The 16511-nt window shown below is 53.6% G+C and overlaps 6 protein-coding genes across 6 annotated transcripts; 5 read left to right on the top strand and 1 right to left on the bottom strand.

The window, feature by feature from the left end:
* Positions 1-762: 762 nt before the first annotated feature.
* Positions 763-3576, top strand: P168DRAFT_271212 (putative dynamin GTPase; the record flags this gene model as incomplete). Its single annotated transcript, XM_024835249.1, has 3 exons — positions 763-2823; positions 2877-3018; positions 3074-3576. The coding sequence occupies 3 exons, from the start codon at positions 763-765 to the stop codon at positions 3268-3270; spliced, it is 2400 nt and encodes a 799-aa protein (XP_024691788.1). The 3' UTR covers positions 3271-3576.
* A 214-nt stretch (positions 3577-3790) lies between these two features.
* On the top strand, positions 3791-5994 carry P168DRAFT_255370 (lysine--tRNA ligase KRS1). The gene is made up of 3 exons (XM_024834456.1): positions 3791-4073; positions 4149-5736; positions 5807-5994. Exons 1-3 carry the CDS (start codon positions 3858-3860, stop codon positions 5815-5817), a joined length of 1815 nt encoding a protein of 604 aa, XP_024691787.1. The 5' UTR covers positions 3791-3857; the 3' UTR covers positions 5818-5994.
* Positions 5995-6826: 832 nt separating this feature from the next.
* Positions 6827-8791, top strand: P168DRAFT_305511 (uncharacterized protein; the record flags this gene model as incomplete). Its single annotated transcript, XM_024838934.1, has 3 exons — positions 6827-7051; positions 7157-7243; positions 7299-8791. The coding sequence occupies 3 exons, from the start codon at positions 6827-6829 to the stop codon at positions 8754-8756; spliced, it is 1770 nt and encodes a 589-aa protein (XP_024691786.1). The 3' UTR covers positions 8757-8791.
* Positions 8792-9026: 235 nt separating this feature from the next.
* Positions 9027-10773, bottom strand: cox15 (cytochrome c oxidase assembly protein cox15). The gene is made up of 2 exons (XM_024835248.1): positions 10328-10773; positions 9027-10263 (listed from the first exon to the last, which is right to left on the bottom strand). Exons 1-2 carry the CDS (start codon positions 10723-10725, stop codon positions 9153-9155), a joined length of 1509 nt encoding a protein of 502 aa, XP_024691785.1. The 5' UTR covers positions 10726-10773; the 3' UTR covers positions 9027-9152.
* Positions 10774-11239: 466 nt separating this feature from the next.
* On the top strand, positions 11240-12959 carry P168DRAFT_255364 (uncharacterized protein). Its single transcript, XM_024834455.1, has 3 exons — positions 11240-11836; positions 11895-11978; positions 12027-12959. The coding sequence occupies exons 1-3, from the start codon at positions 11338-11340 to the stop codon at positions 12776-12778; spliced, it is 1335 nt and encodes a 444-aa protein (XP_024691784.1). The 5' UTR covers positions 11240-11337; the 3' UTR covers positions 12779-12959.
* An 897-nt stretch (positions 12960-13856) lies between these two features.
* On the top strand, positions 13857-15573 carry abd1 (mRNA (guanine-N7)-methyltransferase; the record flags this gene model as incomplete). The annotated part of the gene is made up of 3 exons (XM_024840308.1): positions 13857-15250; positions 15324-15490; positions 15539-15573. 3 exons carry the CDS (start codon positions 13857-13859, stop codon positions 15571-15573), a joined length of 1596 nt encoding a protein of 531 aa, XP_024691783.1.
* Positions 15574-16511: the final 938 nt, after the last annotated feature.

Genomic DNA, 16511 nt, shown 5'->3' with positions numbered 1-16511 from the left:
TAATATAAGGCTGAGATGAGGAGATAATGATCTATCATATTAAACAATTTGCTATCATCACACTCAACTATTTGCAGATCTAATCTTCGTCATTTTCTTGCCATCGCACAGTGGATATCCTGGATCAAATCCTTTACATAAACCAGCCACACAACTGTATCAAGCTTATTCAAACTTGTTGTGCTGTTGAATATTCACTGACAATGTCCCTATCTAAAAGTTGTGGGTTTCTACAACCATCCCTGATACTAAGATGGGGTTGTGGTGGAAACAGACCCAAGTCCAAGACTGCGTAGACTCGCCTGCCAAATTGTATGGCCCGAATACAATCACCTGTGAGAGTGATAGACCAGTCCACACGTCGCATTCACTGTTTCCTATATAACCCAGCCATGTCCTCACTTTCACTTCTTTACCATCTATTTCTTATTCACTCTTTTCTTCTTATTTCTGACTATTTCCCTACTTGACTTAATCTCTACTCTGATACCCCCTACTCTCTTCCCCTCTCCATCCACTAACTGCATCTACTTTTACATTATCTCGAATACCCCTGCTATGAAGCTTGACTATAGCCTCACTTGAGCTGTCTAACTATCCTCACTCTGGACATGCTCTCAGTGATGCTAAATTCAAATCATAGCCCTTGTCCCAGTATCAAGCAGGATATCACCGAAGCCTCAAGCCAGACGACGAGTAAGTCCACAGTCTGACATCCTGCTCCCCATCCAAGTCTCACCATGCTAACAGACATAAGACACCATGGAACCCTCACCTCCATCGGAGCTGGATGCTATAAACATCATTGGCCATGGCATGAGGAGCCTGGTCAAGAAAATCCAAGAGTTGAGACACATCGGGATCGAAGATAACAAGATCGCCCTGCCGAAAATCTGTGTCATCGGCGATCAGAGTACCGGCAAGTCTTCTCTAATTGAGGGCATGTCGGAGATCAAAGTGCCAAGAAGCGCCGGTACCTGCACAAGATGTCCCATGGAGATCAACTTGTCTGAAAGTGAACCGGGTCAGCCGTGGACTTGCCGCGTCTACCTGTCCAGGAAGTACATGTTCGATGGTTCCCAGAAAATTACGAAAATCCCAACACGGTCAAACCCTCTGGGACCATGGATAGAGCAAGACCAAGAAGACGAGCTCTTTACCACCATAACGGAGAAAGGTGATGTCCAGGAGGCCATCAAATGGGCGCAGCTGGCGATTTTGAATCCGAGTCATCCACCTAGCGACTATATTCCCGGTCAGAATACAGCCACGGGACTCCATCAGCAAGTGAAGTTCTCACCGAACGTCGTCCGCCTGGATATTTCTTCTTCAAACTTTCCGAACCTGTCGTTTTACGATCTTCCCGGGGTCATCAGCCAAGCGGAGTTTGAAGAAGAACGCTATCTGGTTTCCTTGGTCGAAAACCTTGTCAAGGATTACATCTCGCAGAGTAATTGCATTGTTCTCTTGACCTTGCCCATGACGGATGACGCTACCAATTCCAGCGCTGCCCGCCTCATGCGGGATGTACGCGGGGCCAATTCCCGTACTCTCGGCGTCCTCACCAAGCCGGACAGAATTCAGAACGGAGAGTCTTACGAGCAGTGGACTGAGATCCTGGAGGGTGACAAATTTCGACTTGGCCACGGATACTACGTTGTTCGCAACAACCCTGACCCTAATATTGAACATTCGAAAGCTCGGGAAGAGGAGACCGCTTTCTTCGCTTCTGACCCATGGGCCACTGATCTCACTGCATACCAAGGAAGATTCGGCACTCGCAACCTACAAACCGCTCTTTCCAGCCTGCTTCTCGAACAAATCCAAGACTGCCTGCCCAGTATCATCGAAAAGATCGAGGAGAAGGCAAATCGTATTGATAACGAGCTGAGCACGCTTCCAGTCCCACTTTCGGGAAACATCCCATATATTCTATGCGGACATATGAATCGCCTGAAGGAGGCTATCCGTGCTAATATCGATGGGGGCTCGTCACAGTATCCCCTCCAAAAACGATGGGGCCGCATTGCTGTGGATTTCAAAAGGGCCCTCACCAAGACCCGGCCAATCGTTCAAATCCTGACCGAGCGTGAGAAAAAGATGTACATTGAAGAAGAAGACGACGACTCTGACTGCTACGAACTCAACTCGCAACGACCCGTCAAGCGACTTCGAACCAGCGTAACAGCCCCTCTGCCCTCCACCGAGGTCAAACCTTCGAAATCGCCAGCTCCCAAACAGTCGGGATACAACTTCACTTGCTTCGAAATGTTCGACAAACCCGCCAAAATGTTCACTTGGGATGAGATCCGGGAGTTCAATGAGGATTCGTGTCGCGCAGGTATCCCGGATCAGATTGACCCGAGGACTGTGGAGATCTTGAATCAAAAGAGTGTTGAACATTGGTCGAAGCCGATGGAAGTGTTCCTCCAGGCCACGCACTACCTCGTGAGAGAGATGTTGATGCAGCAGCTGGAGAACGTCTTTGCTCAATATCACCAGACGAGTTTGTACCGCGAACTCAGAAAGATCATGGAAAGCTATCTTCAGAAGCTGAAGACCGAGCACTTCCAGCATGCTGCGGAAACATACGAGATTGAGCACAACAAGCCATTTACAATGGCGACCTCAGCCTTGGAACAGGCCCGCAACGAGTCTTACAAGCTTCTTGCCACGCGCCGTCGTGACGCGAGGGTTGATTGCTATCTGAGGAACAAACGCAAGATCGCACCCGCAGATCCCCGCTGGGAAGCGGAAGGGAAGAAGGTTACGGATGCTGAGCTCAAGGTCGATTCGTATCCCCAGGAGGTCCGCGCCATGGCAGTAAGGTTGATAATCCCACATCGGGCATTCCCCGTAAACTGACCGAAAACTAGACTTCTCGGGGATACTACGAAGTGGCTAGCTCGCGGTTCATCGACGTGGTGTGCCAAAGCGTGCATACAAAGTTGTTCTCCAAGTGCCGCGAGGAGCTCATCCATGTCATTGAGACTGAGTTGCGCATCTTCGACGACAATGGTATGTCTCTATACAACGTGATGTTTGACGACACTGCCACTGACACAATCCCTAGCCCTCGATCGGTGCCTCGAATTGATGGCCGAAGACCCGGAGCGACAACGGCGGCGGACCTATCTCGTCCGCGAGAAGAACAAGATCACCAAGGCTCAGCAGTGGCTTGCTACGGTGCGAAAAGAAGACCAGATGGATACCCCCATCAAGTCTCAACCCCCTGGTGGCTGGGCTGACCTTGATGGAGCAGTCTGTTGATTGTCCTGGGTAGTTTGAATCTTTCTTTAAGGCGCAATGGACGGAGTGGCACTGGAAGCAATGAACTGGTACGAACACCTTCACCATAACGTACGATATCACAGATGAAATACCCGAAATGACAGCGAGAAACATATCTGGATGGCAGTTGAATAATTGATCGATGCTGTACTGAAGCCCTGATAACGGGAGCCTGAGGCTGCGACCATGGATGGCGGGGTAGTCTGGAAACCCCACCAGGGTGCCCTAAGCCCTAAGTCCAGATTGAACCCTCCTCAGACTGTTGTCTGCAAAGGTTTAGTCAAGCAATTCCAATTTCATTTCAAATAATGCCTTAAAACACAGCTACATATGAACCATCCATGTAGAACCACCCTGTAAATACCATGGAGAATAGCAGCCTGAGTCATCCGCCCGAAACGGACCGGACATCTTATCGGCCGTGGGGCCTGAGGCTCACGCCCAATCAGAGCGGCCGAGGAGTGACTCCGCGCCCAAAATTCTCTCTTTGCCCACCATCGTCACTTTGACCTGCTTCCTCACCCCCACCACGATCCAATTCATACCATTCAATCTTAATTTTCACCATGGCTGATCCCAGCGGTGTTAAGGAAGCCGAGGCCTCCATGGCCAACCTTTTGCTCGACGAGGTCACCGGTGAGCGCGTGTCCAAGACCGAATTGAAGAAGCGCCAGAAGCTGCGCGAGAAGGAGGCCAAGAAGAAGGAGAAGGAGGCTGCTGCCCCTCCCAAGGCCGAGAAGAAGACTTCCGCTGAGGATGAGGAGGCTAACCTGACTCCCAACGTGAGTTTGTTTGGGTTCTGGAATGTCCCGGGGACGTCAGAAAGACAGAGCTAACCAGCCGATCCCCATGTCTAGCAATACTTTGAGATCCGCAGCAAGCGCATCAACAAGCTGCGTGAGACCAAGAACCCGGATCCGTACCCGCACAAGTTCCAGGTCACCGACGACCTGCGCAAGTTCCTCAAGGACTACGAGAGCCTGGAGAAGGGCGAGCAGAAGCCCGATGTCCCCATCCGCCTGGCTGGACGTATCTACACCAAGCGTACGTCTGGAGCCAAGCTGTTGTTCTACGACCTCCGCGCGGAGGGCGTCAAGGTGCAAATTGTGTGCCAGGCGCAGAACGCCAAGGGCGAGGTTCCCTTCGAGGCCCAGCACGAGCCCCTCCGCCGCGGTGACATTATCGGTGTGATCGGTTTCCCCGGCCGTAGCAACCCCAAGAACCGCCCCGACGGTGAACTGTCCATCTTCGCCACGGAGGTCGTGCTGCTGGCCCCCTGCCTGCACGCCATCCCCTCCGAGCACTACGGCTTCCAGGACAAGGAGCAGCGCTTCCGTCAGCGGTACCTGGATCTGATCATGAACGACCGCTCCCGTAACGTCTTCGTCACCCGCTCCAAGATCGTCTCCTTCATCCGTCGCTTCTTCGACAGCCGTGACTTCGTCGAGGTCGAGACCCCCATGATGAACGCCATCGCGGGCGGTGCCACCGCCAAGCCCTTCGTCACGCACCACAACGAGCTGGACATGAACCTGTTCATGCGCATTGCCCCCGAGCTGTACCTGAAGATGCTGATCGTCGGTGGTCTGGAGCGTGTGTACGAGATGGGCCGCCAGTTCCGCAACGAGGGCATCGACCTGACCCACAACCCGGAGTTCACCACCTGCGAGTTCTACTGGGCGTACGCCGATTACCAAGACGTCATGAACATGACCGAGGAGCTGGTCTCCAGCCTGGTGAAGCACGTCACCGGCGGCTATGAGACGACCTTCCACACGCAGACCGGCGAGGTCTACAACGTCAACTGGAAGGCGCCGTGGCGCCGCGTGGAGATGATCCCCGCGCTGGAGGAGGCGACGGGCGAGAAGTTCCCGCCGGGCGACCAGCTGCACACGGCCGAGACGGGCGAGTTCCTGAAGAAGGTCCTGGCCAAGACGGGCGTGGAGTGCTCGCCGCCGCTGACCAACGCGCGCATGCTCGACAAGATGGTGGGCGAGTTCATCGAGGAGACCTGCGTCAACCCGACCTTCATCATGGGCCACCCGCAGATGATGTCGCCGCTGGCCAAGTACCACCGCAACAACGTCGGTCTGTGCGAGCGCTTCGAGGCCTTCGTCTGCAAGAAGGAGATCTGCAACGCCTACACGGAGTTGAACGACCCCTTCGACCAGCGTCTCCGCTTCGAGGAGCAGGCCCGCCAGAAGGACCAGGGTGACGACGAGGCCCAGCTCATCGACGAGAACTTCTGCACCAGTCTGGAGTACGGCCTGCCGCCCACCGGTGGCTGGGGTATGGGTATCGACCGTCTGGTCATGTTCCTGACGGACAACTACAGCATCAAGGAGGTGCTGGCCTTCCCCTTCATGAAGGAGGACAAGACGGCGCAGGACACCAAGACTGCTGCTGAGGTGGTTGGCATTGAGCCCAAGCCTGAAGAGGGTATTCGTAAGTGAACCCGCTGTCCGCTGATACGCGATGGAAAGTGGAATCAAGCTCATGGTGTCTATCTCAACAGCCCACAAATAAATGACCATTGCATGGCTCTAGATACATAAGGATGCATGAAGACCAAGATTTAAGATATATGTCTATACCGTTCGCCTTCTGTCTGGGATAATCTCAATAATGAAAACGCAAGTACGGTGGGAGTTTAATCTCTGATTTGTAGACACTGACCATGTTCTTGGGTAGTCTTTCAATGATAACGGTCTGATAAATTTGTAAAAGTCTGTAGTATGCTACCGTGCCGTACCTACTCTTCTGGTCTCATAGTCTATCAGGCCTACTGACAAGACTGATGAAGCTCAAACAGTCTCACCTATAATGAGCATTGACGGCATCTTGCCTCCCAAGCCCAGCAAGACAATGCCTTCTATATCCCCATTCATACACCCCACAAAGACTCATATAATGCCATACACCCCCTCAATAATCCTATTGTCTCACCAAAGAACACCATTCTCCCACCAAAGGATCCCATTCATTTCCTGCACCGGATTTCCAAGCACAGCACAATCCACCACTCAAAGAACCGAAAGAAAACTCAATATATAATCCCCCTTAACGAACAAGTGAAATATCCCACCAGACAAGTGAAAATGACCTCTCTCGAGCGAGGTACAACCACAGGTGTGTCCCTCCCACCATGACATCGTTTGTCGTCGTCGTTGAACACCAGCCGTCAACGAGGGTCGTGGTGAATGAGGCACTTGCTGGTTATTGACGTTATTGTTGTCGTTGTCGTTCATGATCGCGTCGTGCTGGCGCTGACTTTTGCCTTTTGCCCCTTGGAGGAAGAAGTATTTATAGGCTGGTCCTTTTCCTCTGTCTGTCGCTGGCTTTTGGTCTTTCCTGTTCATCTACTGCTTTCTGGATCTTGTTGCATGTTGGGTGATTTGTCTTGTTTTTACTTCGCCTGTCTTTTCTACGGAGTTACGTATCTGAAGACATCTCAACGGTCCTAGTATCTTCATCTAGGAGTCTTATTTCGAAATATTTGTGATATCCCATCAAGAGAAGAGGAAGAAGACACATTATGGCTGGATACCCAGACAGACGTGCATACCCAAGCTCTGGGCCCCGTGGCTGGGAACACAGCTATACCAGCTATCATCCTCTTAACCATCCTCCTTTCAACTATCCTCCTCCATCTTATTATTCCTCTGCTTCATCAGCATCGTCGGGGTTGAATTTCCGCGAGAGCAGGGCTCCCGTGTATCATCGGCGTGTTAGACACGATCATCTCCCTCTGGATTACATGGTATGTTATCATCATTTCTTGTCTATGTCTAGGACGTATCTATACTATCTAGGACTGGACAGTATAAGAGAAAGTAACAAGCTAACAAAACTCCTTCTCCCCCAGCACTCCTACGAAAGACCTCACCATCGCCAACTCCAACTCACCCCTTTCACTCATACCTCAGCAACGCACACCAGACCACCCAACCAGGTAAGTCGTGAACCCCAATCCCAACACCCCAGCTCCATTTAACTAACAAACCCAGTGGACCAACCCATACAACCCCCGACCAACCCATCCCCCCACATACAACACATACAACCCTACCTCTCAACCATACGTCCCCGTACGAGAACCGTACCGTCCTGCAATCTATCCCGGCGAAAGAACCTCATACGGTATATCTCCAAGCCAAAGACACTACTACTCCCAAGAAAGCTATGTTAGAGCGGAAGCCCCGGCGCCAGCGCCATCGATGGCACCGCGCGCCGCTCACCACGACAGCGGATGGCCACCCTGGGACTTCTCCACCGCTTCGCCTCGCGGCTTTGGTGAGGTTGCTGGACCGGCGCGGTCGGGCCATATGAAGTGGTCTAGTAGCCCTACTGTGGTTGACAGGTCTGGGTATGCAGAGCGTGCTGGGAGTCTGGAGCCTCGGGCAACTGGTACTGTACCCCACGGTCTTCCTTCTTTCAAGGACTTCGAGCAGGGTGTTTCTCCTGGGGATGCACTTGGGCCGGGGGGTCTTTTCGAACAACTGTTTCCATCGTCACCTCCAAGACAGACACAGGATCTCGAACCAGCACAGCTAGGTGTCCAATTATTCACAGAAGACAGCCCTCGCTATCATACTAGTGAGATCTCAACACCACCACCACATATCAAACCAATACCCGACCTATCCCCAGAATCGAACCCAGCACATCACACTAGCCCAAGCCCACGCTCAAACCCAAACCCCACACCCCCCACCCTAGCCTTACCCTCAGCAACCACATCAGCCCCATCCACACCCAGCACCGTCACCGAACGCCATCCGAGCCTCCGCGGCCCCGTCAAAGTCCCCGTCACCTTCGAAACCGTCGCCGCCCACACCGCCAAATGCGACCTCTGCAACGGCCGCAACAGCCAGGGTATGACCCGCTGCAGGGACTGCGGATGGCAGTGTTGCCATGCTTGTGCTGGGAAGAATGGACACACCCGCACGCATGTTCTCGCGGGGGGATCGCGCGTCCATGTTGCTTCTTCCCCTTCTTCTTCTGCTGGCCGAGACGGGGATGAGCATGGAGATGACGACGATAGTGATAGTGATAGTGATAGCGAGGGGAGTAGCAGAGTGGGCGGCGTGAGACCACGCCTTAGGGGCGAGGCGGTCGCCAGCGTGACTCGTCGTCAGACGAGGAGTTGGACGAGACGGAATGCAGCGAGGGTGGAGGATGCTGCAGTTGCTGCTGCGGCTGCTGTTGCTGCTGTTGGGGTTGGGGGTTCTGCTGCTTCAGTCTCTAGATCTGAAACCAGATCCGAGTCCGAATCCCCCGCGAGAGAATTCTCAATACAGGAAGGTCCCAGCGAGGAAGTGTCGATGACGCTGTCACTTGGTGGTGGTGAGAGTAGCAATGTTTATGGCGGGGGAACAGTGCCGCGCGTTTCGAGCGATGTGATGGATGGTGCTCGGTCGCTGTATGATCTTAGTATCAGCGCGCTTTGTAGGCAGGGTGGGTAGCTGTGGGGGTGGGATAGGTGGAAGATGGGTGGAAGACGGGTGGGTTGTTTGGGTTTGCTTTAGGGGTTACTCTATGAATGTGGTGTTTTGCGAGTTGGATGCCTAGTTCGGCGGGTGTGTATCTGTTGATTTCTTTGATGTACTTCTTGTTTAACGACTGGCTTTAGCTTTAGCTTTAGATTCCTTATGGTTTAAGTTGGTGAGATTTTATATGATTTGACTCCATAATTCATGGTTTAAAGGCATAATGCAGGGAATAAAAAGGAAGATGCATAGTATACATTCTAGAAGGAGAGATTTATAAATACATAGATGATACAAACATTCGTAAGCATGACATGCGACTGATAGTGTTGCCCCGCTCTAACGCGGACCATTTATCAAGCAAATATCCAATTACGCCTTGTGAGCATGCACGGCAGCCCTCGACACAGCCTGGCTGCGGGCCTTGGCTGCCATCTGAAGCAGCTTAGCCGTGCGAGACGGATGCCAGATGCGGCTCCCCAGCACCAGCGTCCAGGTAAGCAGGAACAAGCTGCCGGCCTGGTGGGCCGACGCGAGAGGCGTAGGAACGAGGTAGAGCAGGGTGGAAATGCCCAGACCGACCTGCATGAATGCGAAGGCCACGACGCCGTGCACGCCCTTCTTGGCGGCCCGGGGCAGGAGGCGCTTCATGGTGGCTGACCCGCGGGTGTAGCCCCACAGGGCCATGATGCTGGAGAAGGTGGTCATGGCGAGGATGCGGTGGTCTAGCTGGACTAGGGACGGGTTCTCGAGCATGTTTCTCCACCAGAGGTCGGAGCGGTCTTCGTGGCGGGAGTATCGTTCGTCGAAGAGTTCGGACTTGGGAGGGGTGAGGCCGTTGCCCATGTAGGGGAATTCGTTGTAGATGAGGCCGGCGTCTAGGCCAGCGACGAGGGCACCGGAGATGACGGTCGTGAAGACCAGAGCGGCCAGTCCGGCGACGGATCGGCGGAAGATCTTCAGTTGGGGGTTGCGCAGCGAGTCCAGGAGTTTGATGCCGGCTTCCGGATCAGCGAGGAGTCGATGGGTCCGCAGAATGGCCAGACCGTTCCAGAGCATAGTCACGTAGCAGACGAATGCCGCCCCGAGATGTGCCGTCAGTCGATACTGGCTCACGCGGGGGTGGCTACCAGGCGCGAAGAGATCGTCCTTGAGACCCGACTTGACCATCCACCAGCCCAGGAAACCTTGGAATCCGATCAAACCGGCAATACCAGCAAGACGCAATGCCATCGGCTTGCTGACTTGTTTTCTCGCGACGAAGTAGATAGCGGGGAGCACGAAGGACATTCCGACGAACCGGCCCCAGAGGCGGTGGATCCATTCCATGTAGTAGATCGACTTGAATTCGGAGAGCGTCATATTCGGGTTAAGCAATTGGAATTCTGGCGAGTCTCGATATTTCGAAAACTCGGACTCCCAGTCCTCGGCGTTCATGGGAGGGAGGGAACCAGTGACGGGGCGCCATTCTGTGATACTCAGACTGGACCAGTGTTAGCAGTTGTCCGTCGTCCTAAACCTGGGGAAGTGCGCGAAAGACGACATACCCAGACTCTGTTAACCGGGTAAGTCCACCAAAGACCACAATACCAAAAACACTAACTGCGCTGCCAAGCAACCAGTACGCGACCTTCTTGTCGGTCACCTGCGGGAAACTCGACTTTGCCTTTGAAGCACCTTCTTCCACCGCATTGGCGACTGCCGATCCGGATGTCCACCGTTTGACACTTGATGAGAAAGCCTGTCTCGCAGACGATTGAATGCTAGTTGCATTGACCCGGCGAGCATTATAGGCCGACGGAACAGTCGAGAAGTTCTTGCGAAACGATTTGGTCGCGAAATTTAAAGGTTGGGTCGCGAGGCACTGTCGACACGTGAAGAAGTCGCGTGCCAACCGGGGTGCTAGACTCCGGAACATGGGCACGGCGGACCCCATATTCGCCATATTGACGAATATCGAGAGAAGCAGGTGAAGGTGTGGTTTGAGGAGAAGATCAGATCAGATCAGTTTCTTTGACATAAGAAAGACAGGGCGGGCATTGGAATGGCCGAGATGCCGACGGCGGAACCAATAAGCGTGGCCTGATTTGCTTGCGGGTCTTGAATTGATATGGGGCCATTTACACTTCTTCTACGACAGCTACAAGTATGGGAATCGGGATATACACTAGAACTTGGAATCGTTTGCTTGAATGATGACTTTTCAGTGGGATCTGTATCTGTTGTTTTGCTATCTCAACACGGGTCTGCGCAAACTACTTGTTTCTACCACGATGCGCCGTTAGACACTTTTATACATTGCCTATTGTTGTCCAAGTCTATAGTCTGTAAATAGTAAATTCTCGTCGGCTGTTCACGAGACCAAGATAAATTAGAAGAGAGAGAGAGAGAGAGAGAGAGGGTTGGATCAAATAATGATCTTCAATTAATTGATGCTGATACCTGAGGCAGAAAGTACAGCTCTGACTAAGCCATCATCCACTCCAGCCCAACACGAAAGCTCCAGTCTGGACAACAGCTGTGAGCTGCCCACACTCACCTTTCAACTCAATCGAAGATGTCGTACGCCGTGGAAACGAAGAAGCGCAAATTCCAACGAGTCCTCGATTCGTTGACCAAACCGTCCAGCGCCGAATCCTCCAAACCACCGACGACGGCGCGCGAACAGCTCCACGGGGAATCATCAGCGGCAAAGAAGATCCGATTAAGTGACCGCGACGATAGCAGTCTCGCGTCCGCCAGGAGGTCGATTCTAAAGGTCGGTCGTCCGAGTTCGCGCGACTCCTCCGCATCCTCGACCCGTCCCAGTTTTGTCCCGTGGGATCGCGAGCGCTTCCTCGAACGGTTGGAGACCTTTCGCCGGGTGGATCGCTGGTCGCCGAAGCCGTCGGCGATTAGTGAGGTCGAGTGGGCGAAACGGGGCTGGATCTGTACGGATAAGTCGCGGGTAACGTGTGTGGGGGGATGTGGCGGTTCCGTTGTCGTCAAACTGCCGGACGAGCTGGATGAGCTGGACGGGTATGATTACGATAAGGTGGAGGAGCGGAGGCAAGTCCGTAAGTGCTTGTTGCGATGACTACGGCGCAACGCGACTGGATGCTAATTGTACTCTAGGTGACAAATTGGTGGATGAATATGCGAATCGTCTAGTTCAAGGGCATGGGGAAAGTTGCCCGTGGAGGAATAAGGGCTGCGATGGTTTGTTCAAGCGACTCGACAATGAGATCATGGCTGACCTTGTTATAGCGACTATACATCGTCTAGCATTATCCAATGCTGATGTCGCGATTTCAGCCCTTCAAACACGATATTCGAACCTGGTCAAGATCGCCGATTCTCTACCGGCCGAGACCATCATCCAAACCCCGGAGTCATTCAATATTGAAGAAATCATATCGACCTTGCCCCCAAAGTTCGACGGGTCCGAAGCACCCGTGGAGACGACCGAACCGCAAACCCCCCAGCCTACGGAAGAAGCACATGAAAATCTCCCGACACCACCGGTCGTCAATCAAACCGCATTTGTATTGGCGTTCTTCGGCTGGGACACCACCGCAGAAAAGGCTTCCGGGCTAGCCTCATGTAGCGCATGTTTCCGACGGCTAGGGCTATGGATGTACAAACCGAAGGAAAACGGGGACCCTGGTATCTACGACTCGTTGGAGGTGGCCACCGAACACATGGAGTATTGCCCGTGGATCAATGGGAAAGCGCAGAGCGGCACTGGCCGGGCATCTGACAAGCAAGCTGAACTACCGAGTGGGTGGGAGGTCTTGGCCCAGGCACTCCGCGTCAAGCATCGTCGGCGGATGCGTGCATCCACCTCCGCGGGCAGTCGTGCGGTGTCGGAGTCACCTTCATTAGACTGTTCGTTCTTCGACGAGTCGAACGATGACATTAAAAAGGCGAGTGACCGCGAATGGTGGTCGAAGATTCTGCGGATGCGACAGATGCTCAACGTGAAGACCCCGAAGAAAAGAAGCGCAGCCAGTCCGTGATTCTTGTTGGCGGGAAGCGGCCCTTTACTACATTATCAAACTGATGGAAGCGTGCTTGGTCTTCAAAGCGTGGCGTTCTGGCACTGGTTTATCTACTTCATTGACTGTACCTTATTTGCGATACCTTGCATTTGCGCCTGGTTTTAATATATGCCGCGCAGCATCGAAACGAAATGACAACGATCTATAGAGAACTGTAATAATTCCACATTTACTCTGCACTATTCTTCTATACATACCCCTAGATAACCCAAAGTCATGCAGTAGTCGAGATCATCGGTATATGCCAGGACAAACTCCGGATGCGGCCAGAAACACAGTTTGCGCTAGACTGGACTGGGGAATCAAGAACGTTGTAGAGTTCAGCAACCTTATTAGGTATCTTTCATCTCACTTTCCCTTCGCCAGAGAATCCCAGACATGGCCATCATTTTACACTATCAACGACATCACCAGCTCCCCTGTCATGGCTGATCAGTGGCAACCCGGACGAAGTGGAGAAGGCCAAGGCGGAGGCGGAGGAGGAAACGGGATGCATTATGATCCTGCACGGGACCGCTGGGAAGCTGCTTGGCCGCAGACTCAGCGTCCATCTCCCCCGGCTCCTGCATCCCAGTCGCTGCCTGCCGTCGTTTCACAATCTCCCTTGGTATGTTCGAAGCCTGTTCGTGTTGTGAAGCGATTTGATCTTTGTTTTTGCTCGTCTTGTGGATTTGTTGGTGGTTTTTGAGAGTTTGGAGAACTTGCCTGCTTCTGCAACGCGATCGCTAGATCGTCCTAGCTTGTTTTTTCTTCGTCTTTTGTTTGTCTAGACCTTTTTACTCTACCTATTACTTGCTTTCATTGACGCGGTCTACTTTAAGGATAACGCTGACGAGTTTGGATGGATTTGCGACAGATCTCCCACGACTCCAATTCGACCCAACACATCGCATCCGGCAGCCAACCTCACCTACACCCTCGCCATTCACCCTCCGTTCCTCGTATTGGATCACCCATTCAGCCGACACGACTCGAACCGTCGTCCCTGAACCCATCCCAGTCAACAGATCCAAACACGTCCATTCCCGCCTCGAAAATGGATCATGCAACCGCCGACGAGGTGGCTCCGAGACATGGCCCCGCGTCGTCACCGACGGCCGGCTCTCCCGACAGCAAAAAGCGCAAGGTAGCCGGAGAAGCTCCGACAGACTCTGCAGATCCTCCGACCGGCAACCCCATCTCCAAGCGGAAACGCATGGAGGAGCGACATCAGAAGATGCGCAAGCGCGGCCCGACGGCCTACTCGCGACGCGATGGGGATGAACGCTCGCGGAGACCGGAGCGAGATGATCGTGACAATCGGTCCCCGTCCCCTCTCGCTCCGCGGCGGTCTCCTACCCCTGAAGAGCAGCCACGCCAGCGGAAGCGCCCCGGCGGTGGATCGCGCATGGGGCTGGTGGATCGGGAGACGCTGCGTCGGCGACAGGAAGAGCGCGAGCGTGCCGAGCAGCAGGACGCCGTGCGCTATTCGCAGCACCGCGGCGTGACGGATATCGTCCGTCAACACTACAACGCGGTGCCTGAGCGAGGCCGTGAGTGGAGGAAGACAGAGAGTAAGATCAAGGGCCTGCGCACCTTCAACAACTGGATCAAGAGCACCCTGATCCAAAAATTCTCTCCGGACGAGGAGTTCGTGTCGCGGTCTATCGGAACCAAGGACTGGGCAGACACTTCGGCCCCGCCTCCCGTGGACGAGAAACGGCTGCTCGTGCTCGACCTGGGCTGCGGCAAGGGAGGCGACCTGGGCAAGTGGCAGCTGGCGCCGCAGACGGTAGACCTCTACGTCGGACTGGATCCGGCCGACATCTCCATCGTGCAAGCCCGCGAACGCTACAACAGCATGCGGTCCGGTCGCGGCCCGCGGGCGCCGCGCGGACGGCGTCCGCCGCTCTTCCACGGCGAGTTCCACGTCAAGGACTGCTTCGGCGATTGGCTGGGCGACATCCCCATCATTCAGCAGGTCGGGATCGACCCGAACGCGGGGCCCGGTGGATCTGTGATGAGCTCGCGGTGGGGTGGCGGTGGTTTCGACGTCGTGGCGTCTATGTTCGCCATCCACTACGCCTTCGAGAGCGAGGAAAAGACGCGCCAGATGCTGCGCAACGTCGCGGGGTGTCTGAAGAAGGGCGGGCGATTTCTGGGTGTCTGTCCCAACTCGGACGTCATCAGCGCCCACGTCGCGGAGATCCACGCCAAGCGGAAGGCTGGCGAGGCGGACGCAGACAAGGAGACGGCTGAGCCTGAGGACGGCGAGGTGAAGGAAGAGTTCAAGACCGAGTGGGGCAATTCGATCTACCGCGTTCGCTTCCCGGGCGAGACGCCCGAGGATGGCATCTTCCGCCCGCCGTTCGGGTGGAAGTACAGCTACTTTATGCAGGAGGCTGTGGAGGAGATTCCGGAATACGTGGTGCCTTGGGAGGCTTTCCGAGCGTACGTACCTATGGATGGGTCATTGATCTGATGGCCATTGATCTAACGGGACATGACTAACATCAATTCACAGACTCACGGAGGACTACAACCTCGAACTCCAATACCGTAAACCTTTCCTCGACGTTTGGAAAGATGAGAAAGACGATGCGGAGCTAGGCCCACTGAGTGAGCGGATGGGTGTCCGCGATCGGAACACGGGCGAATTGCTGATGACGCAGGAAGAGCAAGACGCTGCCAGTACGTTCGACCTGATCTTATTTTGAGGATAAGAGCTAACGAGGACAGGTTTCTATCACGCGTTCTGCTTTTATAAGGTGTGAGCGATGGTTTCGGATGATTTTACAGCAGGATGGTCGTTTTGGCTTTGACATTCGTACGGTGGGGGTGTAAATCATGATAGGATGCATATTACTTATATTGGGCTTGTTTGTTCGTTACTGCGTAAAGCGTAGAATTCTGTCGAGGTACTATTATAGCGCAGTCTTCGAGTCTTGTTCGAATACTCCTGGGCTGACCCCGATCTGCTCTCCGACTAGGGTTGGGGGCGGACGCCGCGGAACCCGCCAGGACGTTGATAAATACTACTACTACTACCACTACTACCAATCTCATTGTCCTGATCTGCTCTGACTGTCTCCCATCATCGCCCCTTCAATCCAGAACATCATCATCTGTCGGTTACTACCTGGTGTCAGATAGGAGGGAGGTATTGTATAGTCTGACACTATAAGGCTAGTACGGAGAAGAAAACATTCTGGTGAGTGACTATATCAACATACCCATACATACATTTCCCATTTTTAGAGAGCTCCAGAATATATTCCAATATCTAAGCTGACGATTTAGCACGGAATGGCCTGGGTTACAGCAGCAACTAACCCTTCCAGTGATTGCTATGAAGTGGGAAGATTCAGTTCCATCCATCCACCAGATGCTCGTATTCGGACTCGTCGGTCCCTATCGTATTCGGGTATAACCCACCCCATGCTAGCTATTAACTAGGTTCAGTCCTAGGCTGTATCTGTTGTTCTGCATGCTAACCATGACCTAAACGGGGTTGACCCCATACCATATGACCCGCTTCAGGCTGGGCGGAGATCGACGGTTAAGAGGCGCTAAAATCGTGTACTGGGTGTGGAGAACGATATGATGAAGCTGTCTGAAATTCTATCCTTCTGTCCATCCATGCTCATCAGAGAAGTTCATCTGCTCGGTATAGGCTTCTTCGACTCATTCGTCGCATGATCTACTCCCATTG

The sequence above is a fragment of the Aspergillus campestris genome (assembly GCF_002847485.1).
Source record: "Aspergillus campestris IBT 28561 chromosome Unknown P168scaffold_8, whole genome shotgun sequence".
In the NCBI taxonomy this organism is placed as follows: Eukaryota; Fungi; Ascomycota; class Eurotiomycetes; order Eurotiales; family Aspergillaceae; genus Aspergillus; species Aspergillus campestris.
Note: the sequence above shows the minus strand (reverse complement) of the source record. Positions and strands in the feature narration are given on the sequence as shown.

What these genes read in the sequence shown, in the direction of transcription:
- P168DRAFT_255370 (XM_024834456.1), top strand. Translation starts at nt 3,858, where the DNA reads ATGGCTGATCCCAGCGGTGTTAAGGAAGCCGAGGCCTCCATGGCCAAC. An exon ending in AGGCTAACCTGACTCCCAAC is followed by an intron (nt 4,074 to 4,148) that starts GTGAGTTTGTTT and finishes CCCCATGTCTAG; the next exon opens with CAATACTTTGAGATCCGCAG.
- cox15 (XM_024835248.1), bottom strand. Translation starts at nt 10,725, where the DNA reads ATGGCGAATATGGGGTCCGCCGTGCCCATGTTCCGGAGTCTAGCACCC. An exon ending in ACCCGGTTAACAGAGTCTGG is followed by an intron (nt 10,264 to 10,327) that starts GTATGTCGTCTT and finishes ACACTGGTCCAG; the next exon opens with TCTGAGTATCACAGAATGGC.
- P168DRAFT_255364 (XM_024834455.1), top strand. Translation starts at nt 11,338, where the DNA reads ATGTCGTACGCCGTGGAAACGAAGAAGCGCAAATTCCAACGAGTCCTC. An exon ending in GGAGGAGCGGAGGCAAGTCC is followed by an intron (nt 11,837 to 11,894) that starts GTAAGTGCTTGT and finishes ATTGTACTCTAG; the next exon opens with GTGACAAATTGGTGGATGAA. An exon ending in GAGGAATAAGGGCTGCGATG is followed by an intron (nt 11,979 to 12,026) that starts GTTTGTTCAAGC and finishes ACCTTGTTATAG; the next exon opens with CGACTATACATCGTCTAGCA.